A 21,297-nucleotide genomic window follows, 5' to 3' on the forward strand; every position below is an offset into this window, starting at 1 on the left:
AATACATGTGTAGCCAGAAATCACTAGGGCTTTTTATTTGTTTTCCGTGTTCTCATACGGGCTCCTATACTACTCCAAGGCTCAAGGGGGGTTGGGGGGTATGGGGGCGGGGTATAAATCAAAAAATATTAAGATGACAACAAAAGCTCCTTCAGAGCACCTGAAGAAGTCCATCTTCTTGCAATATACTCTGCCACATTATTATAGTACCTAGGAACCCTAAAAACGGATCAGAATTTTCATGGAGGTAAACAATATGTTAACTTTTTCTATGCTGAAACAATCCCAGACACATTGGATCATACATGTGATTAGCTGTCCACAACAAACCTGAACCTGGTCACAGCTTTAGGCAGAGAGTACTTAAGCGAACTCCAGTTATCTGCATATAGACAGTGCTGGCCAGAATGGTGATGGGAACTATAAGTACAGGGTCCTTTTCATCAGCTGCAGATGGACCTTAAACAAATGACTCACTAATCCCCATGCGCACTTTTAATATCAGAAAAATGACACTGACTTCCTCTGAAGTGCTTGCATCAGTTTTGCAATGGAAGAATCCCCCACTCTGCTTCCTTCTCCTTGGTAAAATACTCATCTTTTACCAGCTGTCCACTTCCCTCCCCAACATCAGCAAAAACTGTAACTTTACTCCTATTAAAAACAGTTTTCATACCTTTGAATCAAACCTGATTACAGACAACAGTATTGAAGTTTGTCAATGGCCAGGTAAACTACAATTCACACACCTACCTATACTAACAGCCTTCCATTCTGTGTTTCTACTGATGTTTTCCTTACTTAGGAAAACTTCCTACTCATACCGTCATATATTAGAAAACACTCTCCTTTCATTTGACTTCCCACATCACTAGGAAGTGACTGAAGACTTCGTTACTTCTATGCCATTTAGTTTTACGTTGTCAATCCTCCCCTTGAGATTATTTTCTTTTAATCCATTAATATCGGCTTCCTAGGTGATCTTTAATATTCACTTGTACAGCTATCCTGATAACTCTGAAACAGATCATTCTAGACTAGTTCTACCATTCATTATTGATTTTCTAATTAAACTTAACATTCCTTAGCTCCTTATTTTTCAGATGTTCCTCAAAGTCATGTGATCTCCTCAGCTACACAAGGCCCTTTGAAAAGTTACCGTAGTTTCTGTAAACATCTGTACAATCCTGTGAAGGCACACTCCTTTATGTCTTACATTTTACAGGGAACTGTAAAATAAAAACATTTTAATAATGATTTCACAGACCTTTCTGAGCTCTAAGGAATATATTATTTATAAATATTCCCTAATTCATTGTCCAGTGTATAAGCTTACAAGGTCACTAGTACTCGGGTGCCATCAACCTTTGCTGTGGTTCACAATCTGGGGGTGTTGTATTCTTTCCTGTTCTTGTTCTACAGTGTTAATCAAACCAGCAATCTTGCTGCAGAGCTGAGCTGCAGTATTTTTTTTTTCCTAACACTGGTTCTGTGGGAGCAATGCTCAGGTATCAAGCCTATGAAATTTCTAAAGCTTGTTTTCTTATTCTTCTTATTTAAAGAAGCCACAGTAGCATAAACACCAAGCAAAGCAGAAGCATCCCTTTGAATCCTATTACCCATCTCAATACTTTACTTCTTCCACTTCACCATCTGTATTCTTCATGAAGACTTAAATAGTAAAAAATAACCCCCCTCTACCTCCACAACATACACAAATAAAATGCATTAAACCAAAAGATACATTTATCAAAGACTTCCAAAAGAGAAGTATCCAAGTTGCAAGAAACAAAATATACTTCCTAGACATTCTTAGGTTCTGATGATAGGCATTATCTAAGAGAGTAATGTTTAGAACAAGTTTCCTCATTGCAGTACACTGAAAGCTTTGACATTTAACGTTAGCTTAACGCTTCATAGCAAGCATGTTTCAGTCCTCTTACCCCTATGATGAGTGTTTAGTGTTTATGGCAATGCTGTCCTTTTAGCCCATGTGTAACATCCCAGAATAACTGTTGCTAAGGGGCTAAGGAGTTTGAACTGTGCATCTCAAACAGTGACTGGAATCCTGAATTAATATACTGTACACAGAGAATTTTACCTCATTAGTGAGACCAAAAAAAAGAAGCCCGAGAAGAAACATATGCAAGCCAAAGTGGTAGCGTGCATTTTTGATAATGCACTAACTTATTTCCTTCCAAACCCTGGATTCCCAGGGCCTGGATTTTTGAAGTCATGACCAGGAAGTCTTAGGGCAGCGGAGGCCTGAGAATTAAAAGAATGAAGATAAAGACATCTTCATTCAAAAGCCATTTGAAAAATCAACCGCATCTTTAAAGCAATAAAGAAGTAATTTTGCTTCTGTTTTAATCAAAGAGGTAAGGAAGTAATTTACAATTCGTAAGATTTCAGCTTTTAAAAAATCATCATATTTAAAGAATTTAAAACCTAAAGAACAATACAGCCGGAATTGGTAAAAAATTCTACTAAAATGCTAGCTCTGTGGGCTTAACAAAAACGAAATACATGTCCAGCATCAGCAACATCTTAGAGCAGTGGTTTGTCACAGAAGTATCTCATGAGTTACAACCTGTTACAAATATGATGCAATAGAACCCACAAGCTGGATAGGAGACAAGAACAATTACTTTTTATTTTAAATACTGACATGGCTTTACAGTCAGAAATAATTCTTAAATTAGTAGATCTTCAAAGGAGTTCCAAGAAGACTACATGCTAGTCCTTGCCACTAATCTTTTATACTCGGTACAAACCATCACTACCCCTGCTGTACAGTCCCACATAAGCCACCAATGAATAACATTCCTACAAAGTCTCACCAGGATTTTTCTGCTTGTACACTGTAGCGCCTAAGCAAAGCATACCTTCTGGGGGCAGAAAGTATCTTCCGAATTGGAAGTTAATGAGGAGTAGTCATTGTTATTAAGTGTATTTATTAGTCTGATAACCAGCTGTTATCAGACCAAAATAAAAAAGATTAAAAATATACATGCAACAATTAAAAAGAAATGTAAATCAGTTCTTGTATGCTAAAAATCAAAGAAAACATGCCTGAGAACTTGCTCTTATTTTCCGTGTGCTAATGGGGGAAGTGATTAATAGGTAGAAACACGAAAATCCGTATTATGTTTGTAGACACAACATAGCAGCAAGTTACTAGAGTTTGAAATTATGACTTACCAAAATCTACTCTTGTTAGTATGCACTGCATTGGATGGTCAGTTGTATGCCTTGTCGTTGTTGCACCACTTTCATAACAAGTTGCACACAGATCGTAATCGTAGCAAATTAAACACTTGTATCGGCGACCTCGAAAATTTCCTTTTAAACATGCATCACAGCTGACACCTGTAAACAAATAAAATTGCTTTAAAACAGCAATAAATGCACTTTTTTTTTAATAAGTGGCAGACTTCTTGCTACTCCTTCTCAATGACTAAAAGGAGCCAGCCACCTCCGACATGTGCAGCTGACACAAGACTCAACTTTTAAATGTATTTATGTCTTTAATAGACACTGCTCTCCCAAAATTAGAATCTTGAATTCTTGAAGTAAAATAAAGGCAAACTCAAGCACCTGAAACAGTAATAGGTTAAGTTATAAAATCTCTTGGGCACACCTTCCTACGGGCACCTTCACTTGGCAGTATTGACTGGTATTTTGACTGTTCAGTCAGGAATCTTGGGCCAAACACTCTTAAAAGCTAAACAGTACAATGGCTGATCAAGAGGAAAAAACAACAACAATAAGCAAACCACTCACTGACAAAAACTCCCTAGCTTTTCAGCCTTTACTTTCACACTTCCCAATACATTAATTCTGAAGAATATCATAACCATCCCCGACATTATATGTGGGGTAGAAATTAGGACCTTTTTCTATTTTAAATAACAGAAAAAGTTCAGGTGTTTTTTGAAGTTAGGCTGCATCAGTTCTCTCCACCCCATTTCTTTTTCAAGCTCAATCTTTGCACTATAAGGTAGTCACACTGCATGTGTCACTGCATGTAGTCAGAGAAAGGCTTTATAGTTTCCGAAGGTTTTCATTTTTCCTCTATGTGGTTTCAGTTCTCTCTTGGTTACTTAAGTGCAGAAGTGTCTTCACCTTGTAATCTGTAAAGTCTAAGACAAACTTCCTTCAATTGCAGCAGCAAATTAAGGGTCTCCACGAAGGAAACCACTGTATACAATTAAGGCAGGATTTTTGTCAACTTCCTCTTCCAGCATCAGCTAAGACATGTTCTTCATAGCTTGGTACAAGCACAGACAACTTCAGAGAAATAAAACTGCCAGAACGAAATAGTCACATTAGCGACCTTCCTATTTTTTTTAAGCCTAACTGCCAGAGGACGGGTGTTAATTACAGAATTTTTTTTGCATTTTTTGCGCTACTCCACTCTGTAGCATCTGTACAGAAGCTTTACCACATGGTATACAGGAATGCAACAGTAAGTAATTTCTTTTAAATCTCTGCTATTTGTTCAAACAATTGCATCATCACATTTAGCTGAATGTGATGATGGACAAAATTATTTTATCATTTTTTCTTTTAATTTCTTTACCTACAGGGATAGTTTAAGGGATTATCTAATAATTTCTAATGTCTAAGCACCATGCTTATATGAATACTGCACCTATTTCTTTAGTTGCCTCACTCAGTATCTACTTTAAAGGCATCACTCTACATGGAATAGTGTATTAGAAGAAAATATTTCAAGAATCTTTGCTAATAGCCTCAAAGAACTACACTTTGAGGATGGCCCTGTTACCATCTTCAAAGGTATTTGTTTTGTGGGTTTTTTTTGTTTTGTTTTGTGTTTTTTTTTTAATCTTTCTCACTTGACATGCTTTTCTCTGAAGTTTCATCCATAAACTCTGAAGGATCTGTAACAATCTTTGATGATGTGGACACTGAGAGCGACCTGACTTCTGAGAACACCTGCTTGTTAACTCCGCAGAATGAGTTTCATTGCTTTGGTTGGTTTGTTTGCTTTTTTTTCCCATATAAAGATCTACAAAATTTTACCTACGTAGCATCCATATCTCCCCAACAACGCATGCTATACACAAAACACTTACAAGTTACTGGCAGCACTGCAAGTCTTTTTGTTGCCTATTAAACTTTCTAAAAAACAGCTGATCATTCCAAACTGCAACCCCCATACACTTTGTGATATTAACTTCAGAGAAATTCAGCCATAAAAATAAATCACAACATAATGTTTGCATTTAAAACTTAAGAACATTTCCACTGGAAATATACAACAAGGTCTTCAAACAACAGATGAATTTTGCTTCCTATAATCAGTTATCAGAAAGTCTACAATCTGATTCAAACAGAAAAACTAACATTAGCGTAACACATCTCTATGGCTGGTGAAGTCCAACCAAGAGAATAACAAAGTTAGAGAGACAGCATGCTTTCTACATCTCTCAAGGTCAGTATTTTGCCACAACTACCACATCCTCCCCTTCAAGAAACAGGCTGACAGCAGGGGATGTACCATGTCACTTTTATATCCTTTTGTGTGACAGAAAATGAAAACCACAAAAGGGAAAATGATAATTAAATTAAAAGCTTCAGTTTGGAGCTAAACCCATGCTTAAATCCCCAGACCTTCCTCAGAATCCAGTAGAACCTCTGGATATAACCCAGAGGTTATATCACTTATTCTTCCCTTTTTACAACAGTCTCACCAAATTCAGGCCTGTTACAGTTTTTCCTGTTCAAGCCTATTGCTTGGCTGCCAAAACTCACCCATCTATCCAGCCTGGGATCTGGAAACTGAAATACCCAGGCCAGTAATCTCCTCCCACCCTATTCTTTCTACTATAGTAAACACTTATTTCCTTATCAAAGCTTTGATTTTGTTTTTAATTATTCTCTACTTTAATCTTTACATCAACTGAAATTCCAAGTTCATTTCTTTTCCCTGCACAAACCCTAAACACTCAAAGATAACGTATTTCAGTCAGCATAGCACGTCTTTCACCAGATGTCTATCCACATTTCCCTGCATTTACCTTACATTTGCAAATACAGCAGGTATGTTACAGATTCGGTAATGTCAGATTAAACTGGATGCATCCATATTAATCACAGGTTTTGAGAAGAAAACATGGTCTGAAGGGGTTCACTTTGAAGCAGGGAACAAAGGCAAACAATTAACCAAAAGAAGAGCCTGAACAATGTGTGACAAGGATTTAGGTACCCAGCATACATTTCTGACTTGCATGAAATGCTACTGACTTTTAAAAGAATCCTTGAATGAAATCCTATTAACCCTGAATGAATTGCTGCTTAATGAGAACTTGTGATTCACCTTTTGCAAAGCAATGATTTGGAATGATCAGAGTAAGAAATACCCATTTTAGTTACAGATTACATTTTCATTATCATAGATGACAGAGGTGGCTTCCTCAAATTTTCTTCTACTTTGTTATTGCTATACAAGTACCCACATATACTGCATAATATATTATCACGTCTAATTAAAACCTTGCTGATCACTGACAAAGAATTTTTTTTTTTAATGCAACACTGTTCCACTAGAGGGTAGCATTGTGCTAAAAGCCTAAAGAGTTTTAGTTCACTTTACCTTTAATTATCACTCTTCAAGTTCTGAAAGTTTCTTCAGCAGTATTCCCTCGCAATACCAACAGTCTCAGTCTCTCCAGCTTCACATTTTCAGTGAAATGAATCAGGAGATACCTAACAATCCCATTAATAAAATATGTTTTACCCTTTCAATACAAAATTCTTATACTTGACATTATGCCAAGTCATCCCACATCTTCACCTAACCCAGGCCAATGACTTCAGGGAAGATATTATCACACAAGCATTTCATATGTAGCATGCTGAATAATGATGTTTTTTTTAATAAAAAATAAAAAAACACAAACCCAAAACAACCTCCCTCCCCAACTCCCTCCCTTTCATACTTTGATCCTGATAGCCAAATATAATTTGCTCTTCTGACATAGAATTGTTTTTGCTAGGAATTAACTAAAATGAAAAGCAACTTCTCCTGAGTTTAACAGAGAGAGCAAAGGGAGCACATAATCTGATTTCATAATGGAGAGAATAACGCTGGACAGACATGTGGTTCAAATAATACATCAGGATTAATTTGTTTTTATGATCACAAGCAAACTAAGGTATAACATGAATTAAAGTGTCCTGAATGTCCCAAGCCATTACTGCCTTGGATAGATACCCATTTGTAATAGAGCAAAGGGTTTTTCCCCCACTTGGCGTCCGCAGATACTATGGGCAATCAGAATAATAATATTAAAAGCCCAATAATCTGGCCTAGATAAAAATGACCTGAGAAACTGTGGAGAACTCAGCAGGTTTTTTTTCTTGTGAAGAACGTATGGTCAGAGATAAGCTATATAGAGACACTGGAATATGTTCCTGCCTCAAACAATGTGAACTGCTAAACTTTATCAATACTTTGGATGTATAGTTTAATTTTTAGAAGCTTCAAAGAAAATGCCATCCATTAATCACTAGAAAACATGTAAAACACATATGAAGCCTGCATCTGAAGTATTCAAACAGTGAAGACAGCAACATTTAGCTCCTGAGAGCAGTGTTTAATCCTTGTGCTATCCCTCAGAATTAAACTCCTTTGTTTTAGCAACACATTGGAAGACATTAGGTTCATGGGTAGTTTCACCAGTTAACATTCCTCCCAGCAGTTAAATGTCGAAAACCCAGCCTTCCGGCCTGTTGGTACTGGGAAGAAAAAAAAAATTAAAACAAGTACCATTTTTAATTCATCAGTGCTCAGAGTGAGGATCCCTGAATTTCTTTAATGTCCAACATAAATACAAAATTAGTCTGTCAATGATTTCTTCTCCAGAATGAAAATGCCAGTTACTTAAACATTTCTTCCTACCTTACCTGAAGTACTAAAGTACTAAAGGGGTTCACCCTTCTCAAAGACTGACAGAATTACATGCAAGACTACCTGAATTTTAAGGGGACTGTACAAACTTTCAGGTTTCTACCTTTCAAAATAACCTTTCAAAAACTCCAACTTAAGTATGCAAGTGAAAATTAAAAAGTTGTGCTGCCTCTTTTGTGTTACAAAAGGTTGCAACCTGTGTACTGCATTTTCTTTTTACATTCTGAAGATCGTAAGTAACGCTACTTCTAATATGCATCTCATACATTTCAGTGTAAGATACTCTTTCAGTAGGTTGGTTTTGTTTTGTTTGTTTTTTTTTTTTTTAATAAATTTGCTTGACAACAACTACCTCATCTGTAGCCTGCATGCCACATGGCAACCCCAGGCCTTAAAGCAAGACACTCTACTTAGGTGGTTTAGTTGTTTCTAAAATTGAAAATAGGAGAATATATGCCATTTGATAACATTAAAAAAACAAATGCCAAGTGTTTCTTACTTTAATAGCCTCATCTCTTAATGCAGACTACTGCCTAATTTGAGAGGTTGATTTCTAGGAACAGAAATTTCTGTTGTTTCTGTGAAAATCTCACCAGAAATTCAGCCAAACCATAGAACTTTGATTTTTGTTTATTTTTTCTCACATGTTTACTTAAGCAGATTGTGAAAACAAACACCAAGGAGAACTACAGCACAGAGCACACTCCATCACCCTTGCAGCTCCAAGCGCTGAACAGAAAATTCACACACCATACCCCTGAAGTGCCTAAAAATGCTCCATCCCTTCACACATCTGTGTGCAACAGGGCTGAACATACAGTATCTTCCAAAAGCAGAGTGGAAGAAGCAACCAGGCTAGCATGTCTGCAAAAAGAACTAGTAGGATTAAAGCTGCAGGCAGAGATGATGTTGACTTGGAATTGGAAAGAAAGGGGGAAGGAAATATAGGGAATCAGGCCTATGTTAGACCAGAAGGGCAAAAAGACTTGTTTTCTGAAAAGCACTCCTCCTTCCTCTCCAGAGTCTGGAGTAGAAACAGACCCCCAAATCTTGTCACCGCCCTGTCGTCAACAAGTTTTATGAAGCCCACTTGCACAGTCTCTGGTACTTGTCTAGAGCTGGTCTAAAAAGAAAGAATCAACTTGCTGGCCCAGCAAGTTCCAGCCTTGGTCCTAACACATGAGCATCAGCCTGCTACCAAAAGGAGTTTTTCCATTTTTGCTTTCACATCCAAATTTTGGAAGTTATACACAGAACAGTTTCAGTCATCTAGGGCATCAGGAACAAGTGATGAGTAAGCACTGCAAAACATGCCCAACACTATGCAGGAATCATGCAGGAGAGAGAGAGATATGGCTCCCCACAGCAACAGCCACCTGCCTTTCCCATGAAACTGTCCTTTTCTCTCTGGAATTCCCCGATTCATTCATTCGTTGTGCCTTCCAATTCTGACACCACAACAAAAACTTCACACAGCTGACTGCCTCACATCTGTTTCAGATGTGCAACAGAATACATGTGTCTCTCTATTTCATCCTCAGAGCAGTCCAACCTGTGCACCAAGGCAGTCAGGGAGGAGCGTCCAAGACACAAACTAGTATCTGGCCAGGTAATTAAACTTATTATCTTAAGGCCTATGTCTAAGGGATGAAATAAAGTTATGCTAGTTAGCTTCCTTTTGCTGCTTGCTAACTTGAATTTGTAACCTTTTTAAGTCAGTCCATCCATTTCTATTTGATTACACAAATGATTTTAATAATGTAGTACTAAAATCAGCCAAAGAAGAAGATGACCATTGTAACCATTTATATTTCCCTAAAACACCATCAAAAATTAACTGAATACTCAAAAAGTCACTCAACATCTCTTCTCCAGATTCAGCTTTGAGAGGAAGGCCACAATATCTAAACGTAACAAGTAGGGCTGTTTTTACTCCTCCGAAAAACATACTGAAATGCTAACAAAGTATTTGTAGTTCTTCCACATCTTAACCAAAAAATTCCTAAGTAGTCTTACTTTAGGATTTACTACTCTCACAGGCAGGTTCTACGTATCTCATATGTACCGATCATACTGCCCAGCAGATGGCATCCCATGACACCAATGACATTTATACAGCAGGTCCAAGAACAACTTTGCCATCTTCAATGCAAATATAAACACCAAGTGAATATTTTAATTGTTTAAAATAGATCCCAGAAACACTGGTGGTTTCACCACCTTAGCTGAAACTGGCTGAAAGAGGGAAGTTGTTTTCTTACAACCCCAGATGGATGACACAACAGCCAGCTAGTAAACCCTGTGCATGCAACTTTCTTTTAAGTACCACCTTTTCCAAAAAAATTCCCACCAAACAAAAAGCCATCAATATGAATTTATTGATCACTGTCCAAAAATCGTTGCAAAGTCATTTACCCAAGTACTAACTCACTGAAAAAGGACATACTGTACAAATACTTCTGTAAGATGAGGTTTAAATATTGCTCATTTATTCTGACCTGAAATAGGTCAAAATAGGTTCCGTACAGGCACACACACATAACCTCAATCGGTTCTGTCAATATTAAACATACATTCTGTCTACACAATAAAAAGAGCAACCACTTTTTCTGTGAAGATTTTACATACAAATCTGCAGATTCTTTAATTGCTCTAAATATACTGCTGGGACACCACGCACATAAACCAGAAACTTGCTCTAGAGGCTGCTGAAAATTCTGGACTTACTATCTAGACATCATTTTACCATGAATCACTCTACAGCCTATGATGCAAAAAAACTACTTTCCTGAGAAAGGAATACCTTTCCATCCTCCATAACAGGGAACAAACTTGTCTACATTGAAGAGAAAAGGCAGACAAAATAATACACATCCCTGTGCCAAAATAGAGAAAGCAGGCATGAATGAAAAAAGGATTTTTAACAAGTTCATAGAAGTCCTAGGAAACTCCTTCAGATAAGATTAAAAAGCAGCTGAGGAGACCAATTCTCAAAACACATTTTTTTACTAGCCTACCCTGTTTCTATCCAAGAAATTTTGTTTAGCAAAATATAAATGTGGAATCCACCTTTACTGGAGGAGAGCTATTATGTTTGAAACCTCCTAGAATAATATTTGCTATGCCTTTTATTTTCTGTTTTATTAATTTTGCAAGTTACTGCAAACACCACAAAACAAAACCAAACCATTTTCTCCAGACATACTAGCCCCCCCCCCCCAAAGCGTATTCAATAGTTACTGACAATCTAAATAGTGTTTTCTAGGTTTCATATCCTGATCAGACTCTTCACTAATTGTTCCTTAAATTCAGAGACAACTAGGTTACAGTTTCAAGTCCTGGCACAATATACCTGTCCTATAGCACAAAAATGTTTTCACTCAGAGTACCACAGACTTCCATATTCTCAACGAAAAAATGTCAAATATCTTCTCTGAATAGAGTATTAGATTTAACATATCTAAACATTTAGAAACCAGCAGAATTCTTAACCTGTCATGAGAACTGATTCACAGTGGAAGGTTTTGCCAGACATGTTTAAGACTTTTAAAGTAGAACTAGAAACTGTACATTGCAAGGATTTTTGATCAAGCAGATGTGGATTTCTAATTTAATATTTGATACTGTCTCACATGTCTCTTATCATTCAATTAATATAATTTAATTTGACCACCAAAACCATTGCAACATGAAAGCCTGCTAACGTACTGTAAACACATTAAAATTAAACAAATTGCAACACATTTATCAGAGTGTAGAAAGTTTGTAATGTGGGAGCAAAGGGAACTGGCACCAGACATGATCTTATTTAACAACTCTGTTAATCTGGAAAATGGCAAACAGCATGTGAATTCTATTAACAGAAAAATACTTAAACTGCGGAAGCTGTAAACAGCGCCAGAGCAAGAAAATAACAGTAACAGCAGTAGGCTAAATCCTGTAACTAGTAAAATCAATGGCAAAGTTTCTCATTTAATTGGACAGGACCAGGTTCCTGAGTCTTTCAGGACTAAAGAGACAACAGAAATACACAGTTTGGGCAAACACCAACTGAAAGAGACTTGGGCTGGGGGGAAGAACATCACAGACAGATGAGTTTTACAGGTGTTAAGAAACATGAAGAAACACTGAGAAAACCCTAAAAACAAGTAAAACAGAAGAACTGGTACTTCTCTGTTGAGCCCTGCAAGAATTAAGAGGTAGTCTTTTCAGAAAATAAACCTTTGCATATTTTGGTTTACAGTGTTATTTAAGAATAGTGACAAAAAAAAGGGACAACAAACAAGGAGAACAAGACACATGTCCAATCAGGCATGGGAGAGAACTGAAGTAGCATGGCTCAACTGAGAGAGCTTAAAGTGCTTTAAGACTTGATAGTCTTGACTTTTTTTTTTTATGAGCCATTGTTTCAGGCAGATAAGACAAAAATATCAATACTCAACACACCTGGCAGAGGCAAAATTCATCATTTTTCCCTGTAAATTCTTACCTTTGCAAAAAGCTTAGTAGAAATTAAGTACTTTATTTAGGTACACCCTATGCATAGCTCTGGTGTCTAGAATACACACTCAGCTTCACTACCCTTTTGCACTATCAGATTCACTCCTGACCTTTCTTATACTTAAACATTCCCCAAATAGGCAAACGTGGCAAGCTTTTCTCCGTGCAGCACAGAGAAAAGGTAAGATTTAGCACAGGCAGCAATGCAAGAAGCAGGCAGCACTGGTTGGGCAACCACAGAGCTAGAAGTGAAAGACAAGGAAGTTTTCATGCAGCAAGTGTTCCAGCTCTCGCAACAATGCCTTGTGATTACAACATGTCTACGATAGCCGGGACTTAAAAGCAAAGAGTTGCACAAGGTAGTCTGGAAATACTTTTCATGTCAGGAAAACACATCTAGAAAGCAGCAGGGAGAGGAAGGGAAAGAAGACCAAGTGGTTCTCCACTAAAGAAAGCAGCGATGTCTGATACACGGCAGGCAGCCACACCTAGATTCCTCCTCATCACCCAAGTAGGTTTACAGAGAGGAGCACAAGAACACTTTCAAACTTACAGCCTACCTTCAAAATTGCCATTTTGAATGGCACCACGATGTCATAAAAGGAATTTATCTTTCCTTAACGCCACAAGAGAGCTAGGAACTTGCAAAAATAATTTAATTTCTCTGAACACAAGACAGAATAATAATGTAAATTTAGGAGGTTAAAAACCTACAGTATATTCATTTAAGTAGTAGCAATGTCCTACCCTGGGCTTTCTCAGGCATTTTTCTTACTATGAACATAAACAGACTGTCTTGGCAACCACTTGTACTCCCACTCTTTGTTACAGAGAACAGCTTCTCAGGCTGATAACATGCCTGCAGAAACTACAATTGCTTATGATGTGAAAGCTACACCAGAAAAGTGCTGTGGGAAATGCAGCAACCTAAAGCAAAAAAGGTTTCATGCCTATTTCGGTCAGGCTTTGAGCTTGTTCCATTCCTCTCTCCCCTTCTTTCCGATTCTCCATGGCACATACTTCTTTGCTAATTGCTCATATGTTCTCTGCATTGGCAACCCAGCCATTTGCCAGCCATACCAAATGCTTACCTTTCTCTTTCTTCCTCTCATTAGGAAGAGTTTAATTTAGTTTTATTTCTTGTAGTTTCTTTTTTCTTCTCCTCTTATACCACATATGCATAAAGAACCAAAGATTATCAGAATACTACTTTCTGAACACTTCCCTGACAGTCCCATCCATCCTGTACACATATATCCAACTTACTTTTCAGAATAATTTACTAACCACCCTATTTAAAAACAATGAGTCAGATCATTTTCCTAAATAGCCTTCAATCTATCATTAAACACTAAAAGCCACCACTGATTTACAGATCACAGTTCATGAATCTTCAGTACTTCGTATTTTTGCTCTAATTAGCTCAATCTCTTAAACAAGACTTTTTTTTATTTAAGGAAAACTAATTTAAAAAATATTTCTGTTCAAACCTATCCTCAAAGCAAATCTGATTCTCAGGAAAAACACTACACAATTGGATTTTTAATCCAACACACTAAAAAGGAAAGCATCACTTGGGACAAGTATGAAAAAAAAAAATTTTAAGTCTGTCAAACCACATAAAAAGGGATCAATTTACTGTAGAAAACATGAAATAAAAGTTCATCAGCTTCACTATTATTTTGCTATAAAATCCCAATCATATTAAGAAATTTAGGGACAGGAAGGGAGAGTTCATTTTTATTCCTAGAACTGGAAGCAGCCACCTACAATTTCAAAGAGAAAAAACAATCTCTATTTTTATCTGTATAGAAACTGAAGATATATTAAGGTCAGTATTTAGAGCACCTATTTTCAGTTGGAGGGGGAAACAACTCTGAACAAAACAATCACTGCGGTTTCAACGCAACTATTTTGTTGCGGGTACAGAATAAAGACCAAAAAATTAGGTATTTTTTTTTATCCCGCCAAAACTCAGATCTCTCAAATCCTCATGTTAAATTTTAATGAAGCAAATTGCCAAGCACTTTGACTTGCACCACAAAAGCCAGATAGGTACCACAATTCCCATCACCTTGCTTCAGTCAAAAGCCTTCTGCAGCCCCTCATCGTTACTCTGAATAGGAGACAGACAGAGTCATTCAGCCTTGCCCTAGAACAAGACATTCGGAATTAAACAACGTCAAAAACATTTGGAAAACTGCATATGCACACAGGGTCAACAGCCAGATGAAGACAGTCTGAAACTTACAGTTGCAGAGGAATACTTAGTACAGAAACCTAATACAACAATTGAACAACAATTACACACACACACAAAAATCTTATTTTCCAGAGTTCTAAAAATTTAGAAATCGAGCTTTAACAAAAAAAGACATTTTTTAAAATGAAAATAACAGACAGCCATTTATAGAGATGTTTTTCTTTATTTGCTGAACTACAAGAATAAAGCAGGTGCCTAATAATACAGCATTTTATCGAAACAGATAAAACATACCTCACTTCATAATTTAAGAAATAAGGAGAGGGAGCACCAAAACCCATTAGGTCTCAACTACTCCTTACTATAGGTTCAGATGGCATGCTGCAGTTACAAAATGCACAAAACTGTATTTTAAGGATAATGGAAAAATCAGCTGTACAAACAAATCTGATAGGTCTTCACTGAAAGAAGTTTTTAAATGATCTGCCTATTAGAAAAAAAAATAGAGTGCTATAATATAAAGATACTACTGAAGAAAACCTAGATAATGAAGCTGGAGAAGCTGGAGACACCACAGACATTTTCACTGTTTTACCTCAATTTCTGCATCTTGCAAGCACAGACATAGTACATTCATAACACTGAAACCCACAACTTTTTCTTTACATTTTCAGACTAACTTATAAACTCTGTTCTCCATTTCCCACTGGACTCTGCTTGAATTCCACACAGAAAGGTAGTTTTCGCCCACTGAAATGCTGAGCTATTTCAAGTTCTTGGATGTTTATGAGCAAAAACACTCACCCTCAGATTTGCAGCTTCTGTAGTTAGTACCTTCTTTAAACGCATAAATATTTTTTAAGACTGCCTCCCTGCATACTGTGTTGGATTCTCAAGGTTTGAGAATGGGAATGCATGTCAAACAGGCAGCCAGTTTTACCATGAAAACAGCACAGCCTTCCAGTCTACAAATACCCATAACTGAGGTTGGGTACAAGCATGAAGCTCTATTCATTTACCACGACAGTCTTCAAGGTGGTGTCACTGGGAAGCAGGGATGAAGAAAGACCTTCAGCCCATTCAGCAGAACACAGTGTCCACATTCCTGGTACAACTTTAAGCCAACTGTTATTTTAACAGGTGTTCTGAACTCTCTGTCAACTGTTACAACACACCAGCTCCTACAGGAAACAGTAAGCGTTAACTACTTTCCTTCCAGACTCTTCCTCATGTGCCAGAGCTGGCAGCTACCTTACTTCACAGATACACCTCTCAGCTAAGCAATGAAACTCAGAAGCAATTCAGCACCTCTTACCTTCCCAAGTTTACAATTCTACATTCATTTTTCAGGAAGAAAGAGGTGTGACACTGCACCTGAAATACTGCCCACATAAAATATATTTTACAGGTAGAGTTTGGAAGCTTTTTTTGGATTTGCAGACATCTTTCAGTACAGGTAACAGACCCACATACAGCAACTTAGAGCCTACGGTACAGCCAATAGTGAGTCTATTTTTCTTGTATACACTTAGAAGACACCTTACAATTGTTGCAGGAGGAAAACAAAACTTACACACAACTTCTTCAGTCTTATTTACCCCTAATATAGGGGTCTTGAATATAGGTCATCAGATCATTCAAACTATTTCCTCTGTAGCTTCTCATTTCTGAGATATGCCTCAGAATCCCAGCAGCTTCTCTAGAGTTCCTGGATTAACTGGAAGAAACTACACTACAGACCTTTACAATTGCTACACACTGCCAAGTGTCTCCAGATCTCCAAATGCTTAGCACTATATGAAAGAGTGTGCAGGCAGTGTCATCTTACACATTAGGGACATTTAATGCAATGTCATATTACACAAGTCAAGAAAGTGTCTGCTTTCTTCAAAAGCATTAATTTGTGAATAAGGACATGAGAAGAAAGGAAAAATAGGTTTGGAAGAAGCTCAACACAAAGTTTAATGCAAGCACTACAAACAGTATTCATCAGCTGCTGACATTAAATACTTGCTCTGCAAAAATACATCATGGTATTCCTCAAAGCTAGAGTCTGGAGTCCTGTACCTCTATCAATCATCACCCCAAAGTACTTTATTCTTGGCTAGATAACTGTATTCTGGCATGTAATTCTCAACAATCCCCTTCAGCTTCCTAGTCACTTCCCTTGAATTCCTAATGCTTCCAGGAACAAAATATTAACTGAGCTTTGAGGTACAATGAGAATGACACCTCCCAGTAACTGGGTCCAATACTTAAGAGCTCGATCATATCATAACAGACTACAAAACAACCCCAAAACCTATTAAAACCCTCCATTTATATTATTTTTATGTGAATCATCAGTTATACTTGAGAATTTGCATCTTGCAGATCCTCTGCTTTTAAATAAATTCAGACAGCAGTTTGGAGTAACACAAGAACGTTATCTATAGCAACTTCTGCCACTACAAATTTGACTAATAGTCAATTATTCTAAGGAATCTTCACTTACAAAGTGAAGGTTATATTCTAAGGAATCTTCACTTACAAATCTTCACTTAGAAAGCCGCTCTTCTATAGCAAAATCTCAAGTTGTTTTCTCAGCTCCTCACAAAAGCCTTCCAGAATAAGGAACGCTTGGTATGCTGTCAGCTCCTGCCTGGCAATTCACAAGCCTTATGCCAAAACAACCTGGGAGAAGATACTTGCAGATCATAGCATCCATTCTTTCTGCATTCAGGAGGGCAAATGGGTTTATTCACCTTCGCAGTTTTCTAAAATTGAAGATAACCAAGGGAGGAGAGAGCTGGAAAATGTATCTGACCTCCTCCTGAGTCAAGACACTCTGCTTCTACTCCATCTTCTTAAATTTGTAAGGTATCTTATTAATATAATTAACAAATACAAGCCTAAACAATAATAAAAAAAAAATCGGTCATCGTTTACAGCAGATGTTACAGACTTCCATCTGTACAGTCAGACATCAAACTACACTTACTGACATTTTCATCTTATCAGAACAGTACAAACGATAGCAGGGGACAGGTATGGAATTAAGATAATCTTAGCTATAAAATCCACATCTAGATTGAAAAAAAGTTCAGTCATGACATAGAAAGCTCTGCACTCTCCACAGCTTACTTTTGCAAAGCTTAATTGTCTTTCTTCTAGGGCATCCTGAATTCTCTTTCCCAATCTTAGCTCATTTTCCACAGCTAGGTTTAAGGAGAGAGTCTACTCTGGACATGTGAAAAATAATACTAACAATAATTCAAGTGCTGAAGTTAGCGGCCTTATTTACTTTCAGAAAGTAAAGAGATAAAGCCAAAAGAAACTTTGGAAACTGCAGTGGTACCACTATGTCTGTCCAGTTGTGACTTGTGTTCCACCACTATTACTCTTGGTGAAGCTGCTCTCACAGACCCGATTTCGTCAGTGAATCACAAGGAGCTTCTCAGTACAGAGATTTTCCACTTGCAGAGACAATCCACACCTCAGCTTGCATACTGATATACACATAATATCTGTACACTAAATACCATTTGTGTTAGGCACATCTCATCGTAACTGCCTATATTAGAAGCATATGCAAGTATTTGCAATAATTCAAACATTTGCTTTGTTGAAGTGAAAGTGAGATGATGGTATTCTGAGCACAGACAAATCTTTGTGCCCAAATCACAGATTTCTTCAGAGCTAATTTCATTCTAACTATCACAGAAAAAAGTCCAACCAACAAAGGTTTATAGTCAGACTCTCAGAAGTTTGAAATTCATTCCAAGTGAACACTGATTTCTAAGTATGTACAGCTAATACACACAAAAACTGGTAAGCTATGCAAAAAATTACCAGTAAAACTGAACATTGTTTCTTACCAGAATTTTTTATTTGGAAGTAAAGACAGAAGTTTCTGACAATCACACAAGAAGTCCTTACATGACTATATCCTAAGGCATTTCTGACCTTGAAAATCTTGTACGATCTATTGCTGCTGGAGCTAGGATACTTGAGATAGGTATCCAGAGAATATCACCTGTTTAACAGCTCACAGCACTGCTCTCCAACCAGCCACCTCCAGGATGCCTCCATTCAGCCTCCAAGTAATTCTAATGTTGTTCTAGGCACACGCCCAGGCGTTTACTTCCAGAAGCTGCCGTGAAGTTCCTGCCATACCATCAAGCATCTGGAGAGCAACTCTGTTGGTCTGTAGAGGTGCAGAATTTGTTTAGAAATTAGTTTAAAATTACAATCCTAATATGAATATTGATACTCTCAAACCGCTTTATCCCATCTGTCACACTAATTCATGCTGATTTCTACATTAACTGTTTACACATAAAGACTTCACCTCATTCTTTCAATTTTTTAGGGCAAATACAGTCTAAGAGAACTGGCCAATAGTAATTGCCTTCAGCCAAGAATACTGGCTGCTTCATTATCAATAAGCTAACAGAAGTCAGACCTTAAATACCATTTACACTAGGAATCAACTGTTACTGAAGAGTTTATAAACAATGACTCTCCTCAACAAATAATTAAAGAATTCATCAGTCATAACGTAGACTAGTAAGTAAAATTTTCACTACTAAAGCTATCTCATCTCATCTAACAAACAAAAACAAAACACAAATCCATCTCTGTAATAGGTCAGAGAAACCGCTGCCTAAAAACATTTTCAGCAATAGCCATTTTCTGAAATATGCGAGGGCCAGTTGTGCTACCAAGAAACACCAGAGCTTTGCTTTTCAAAGAGGCTTACAGAGACAGGCATTAAACTTCTATCGCCCTTGAACCCAACATGGGTCTACAGCTTCCCCAGGTGTTTTTGAAAACCCCACCCTACAACACTAAAGGAGGAAAGCAGGAGAGGGAGAGCACAGCAAAGGGAAGGATGAACACTGACAAGGAAATAAGAGGGTCAAAGATAAGAGATCAAAGACAAAAAGAAGGAAAGCAAAGAAGATAATTTATCCTACCAGAGACAGCACCTCTTGTCAGTCAAGACAAGAAACATTGCCTCCCAAAAAGAATCTGGCACCAGGAAGTGGCAGAATTGATGGGGGAAGACCAAATCTGACCTGAGGTAAGAAAAAAAAAAATGGAGTTATGATTTTTTTTTTAAACTTTGTCTGTTGCTTCATCTTACTTTTGCAATATATTTTTTTTAAAAACTCTGATTTTTTGTTTTTAAATTACTGTCTTTCTTCAGCTGGATTTTGTCAGTGATGACAATGGGATGATCCAAATCAAATATGGAGCAGGATCAATAGTATTTTGATAAAAATGTGAAATTCTATGCAAATACTGAGTTAAAAACCAATTTAAAACACTATAGGGAAGCTGTATGAAGTGATAGCTGCAAACAGTATATGCCACAGAAATGTCCCAATGAGTCAAAAATTTGGAAGAATGGACTTGCCTCTATAAAATTCACTGCAATGGAGTACAAGACCACTAATTCCTATCTTTAGGAGAATTTCCCCGATTGCCTTCTGGCAAGACATAAAATCTCTATTCGATATCCCACGTGCAAATGGGAGAATCATCATGGTCTCCTGTGTCCAGGTTTCCTGTTTAGTTGTAATAAAAAAGTTTTACCCAGGTCTCCAATTGAAAATGGGGCGACTTTTAGAGAAAGTCCCCTAGAAGCTCCAAATGAAGCAATCACGATAGAAAGAATTAACGCACTCAAGAAATTCACTGCAGGATAACAAATGGGCAATAAAAAGAGAAATTCTTGTACAAAGGCAAATCACAGACTAAGCCTAAAAAATTTATTTAAATATTTTAACATTAAAAAAGATAAAAATTCCATCAAACAAATCCACCCTCCCCCTAACACTCATTCAAACTACATTCTCAGAATGAAGCCAGGGGAAAAAAACCCAAATTTTTCCAAATATGTCAGAGCTCCAGTGACTTCTATCCATACTTAAAAACGAATTCCAAACTAGAACCAATGATTTTAAATGGCAGAAAACAAGCCATCACCTGCACACACCTTTGAAATACAACTCTGACACCTACGGAGGAAGAGCAGTTATGTGAGCGACAAAAATCATATTAAAGCTGAAGTCACTTCTATGCTGATGCCCCACAATTTTCACTTGGTACAGACCTCACTTATCAACTTAGTAAATGTCAATAAGCCAAATAAAACTTATTTTAAATAGGTCTGAACTGAAACCTTGGGTTTACACACATATTCTAAAACACTGAAATTAATGAGCTTGTCTCTATGCTCCACACTGCATTCAAAATGGTCTTACTTCTTTGTGTCAAAATTAATTGTAATAATACTATGCAGAGATAAAAATGTGGATAACTGTAAGGACCATATGTACAAAAAATTATAGGAGTAAGTTCAAACCAGATGTTCAGGTGATGCTTCAGGGAAAGGCGTAGGAACCAAACGGGACGTAAGATTTGAGACACTGAACAGCCACATTCGAATCTGAAATAGTTAAGAGACCTGAAGTATGAAGTTTAAGATAAAATCCAAAGCTTTAATTGTTTAATCTGGATACTAGGTAGCCTCAAGAACCTTCAGTGAAAAAATTCTCCACAATCTCATTACACACTGTATGAAAAAGCACTTCAGTTTTAATCACCCTCTTGAATTCATGAAATATCTTCTTGTATTCGGAAAGAGAGATTACAGACTCTTACGCAGATG

General features: G+C 37.2%; 1 protein-coding gene across 1 annotated transcript in view; it reads right to left on the reverse strand.

The window, feature by feature from the left end:
- LOC142075580 (E3 ubiquitin-protein ligase KCMF1-like) overlaps positions 1-21,297 on the reverse strand; it is a gene marked incomplete at its 5' end in the record, with an annotated part of 53,425 nt that overhangs the window by 24,488 nt on the left and 7,640 nt on the right. Inside the window, 1 exon segment of the mRNA XM_075137067.1 lies at positions 3,202-3,369. Coding sequence (XP_074993168.1) covers positions 3,202-3,369 — 168 coding nt within the window.

The sequence above is a fragment of the Calonectris borealis genome, chromosome Z (assembly GCF_964195595.1).
Source record: "Calonectris borealis chromosome Z, bCalBor7.hap1.2, whole genome shotgun sequence".
NCBI classification, from domain to species: domain Eukaryota; kingdom Metazoa; phylum Chordata; class Aves; order Procellariiformes; family Procellariidae; genus Calonectris; species Calonectris borealis.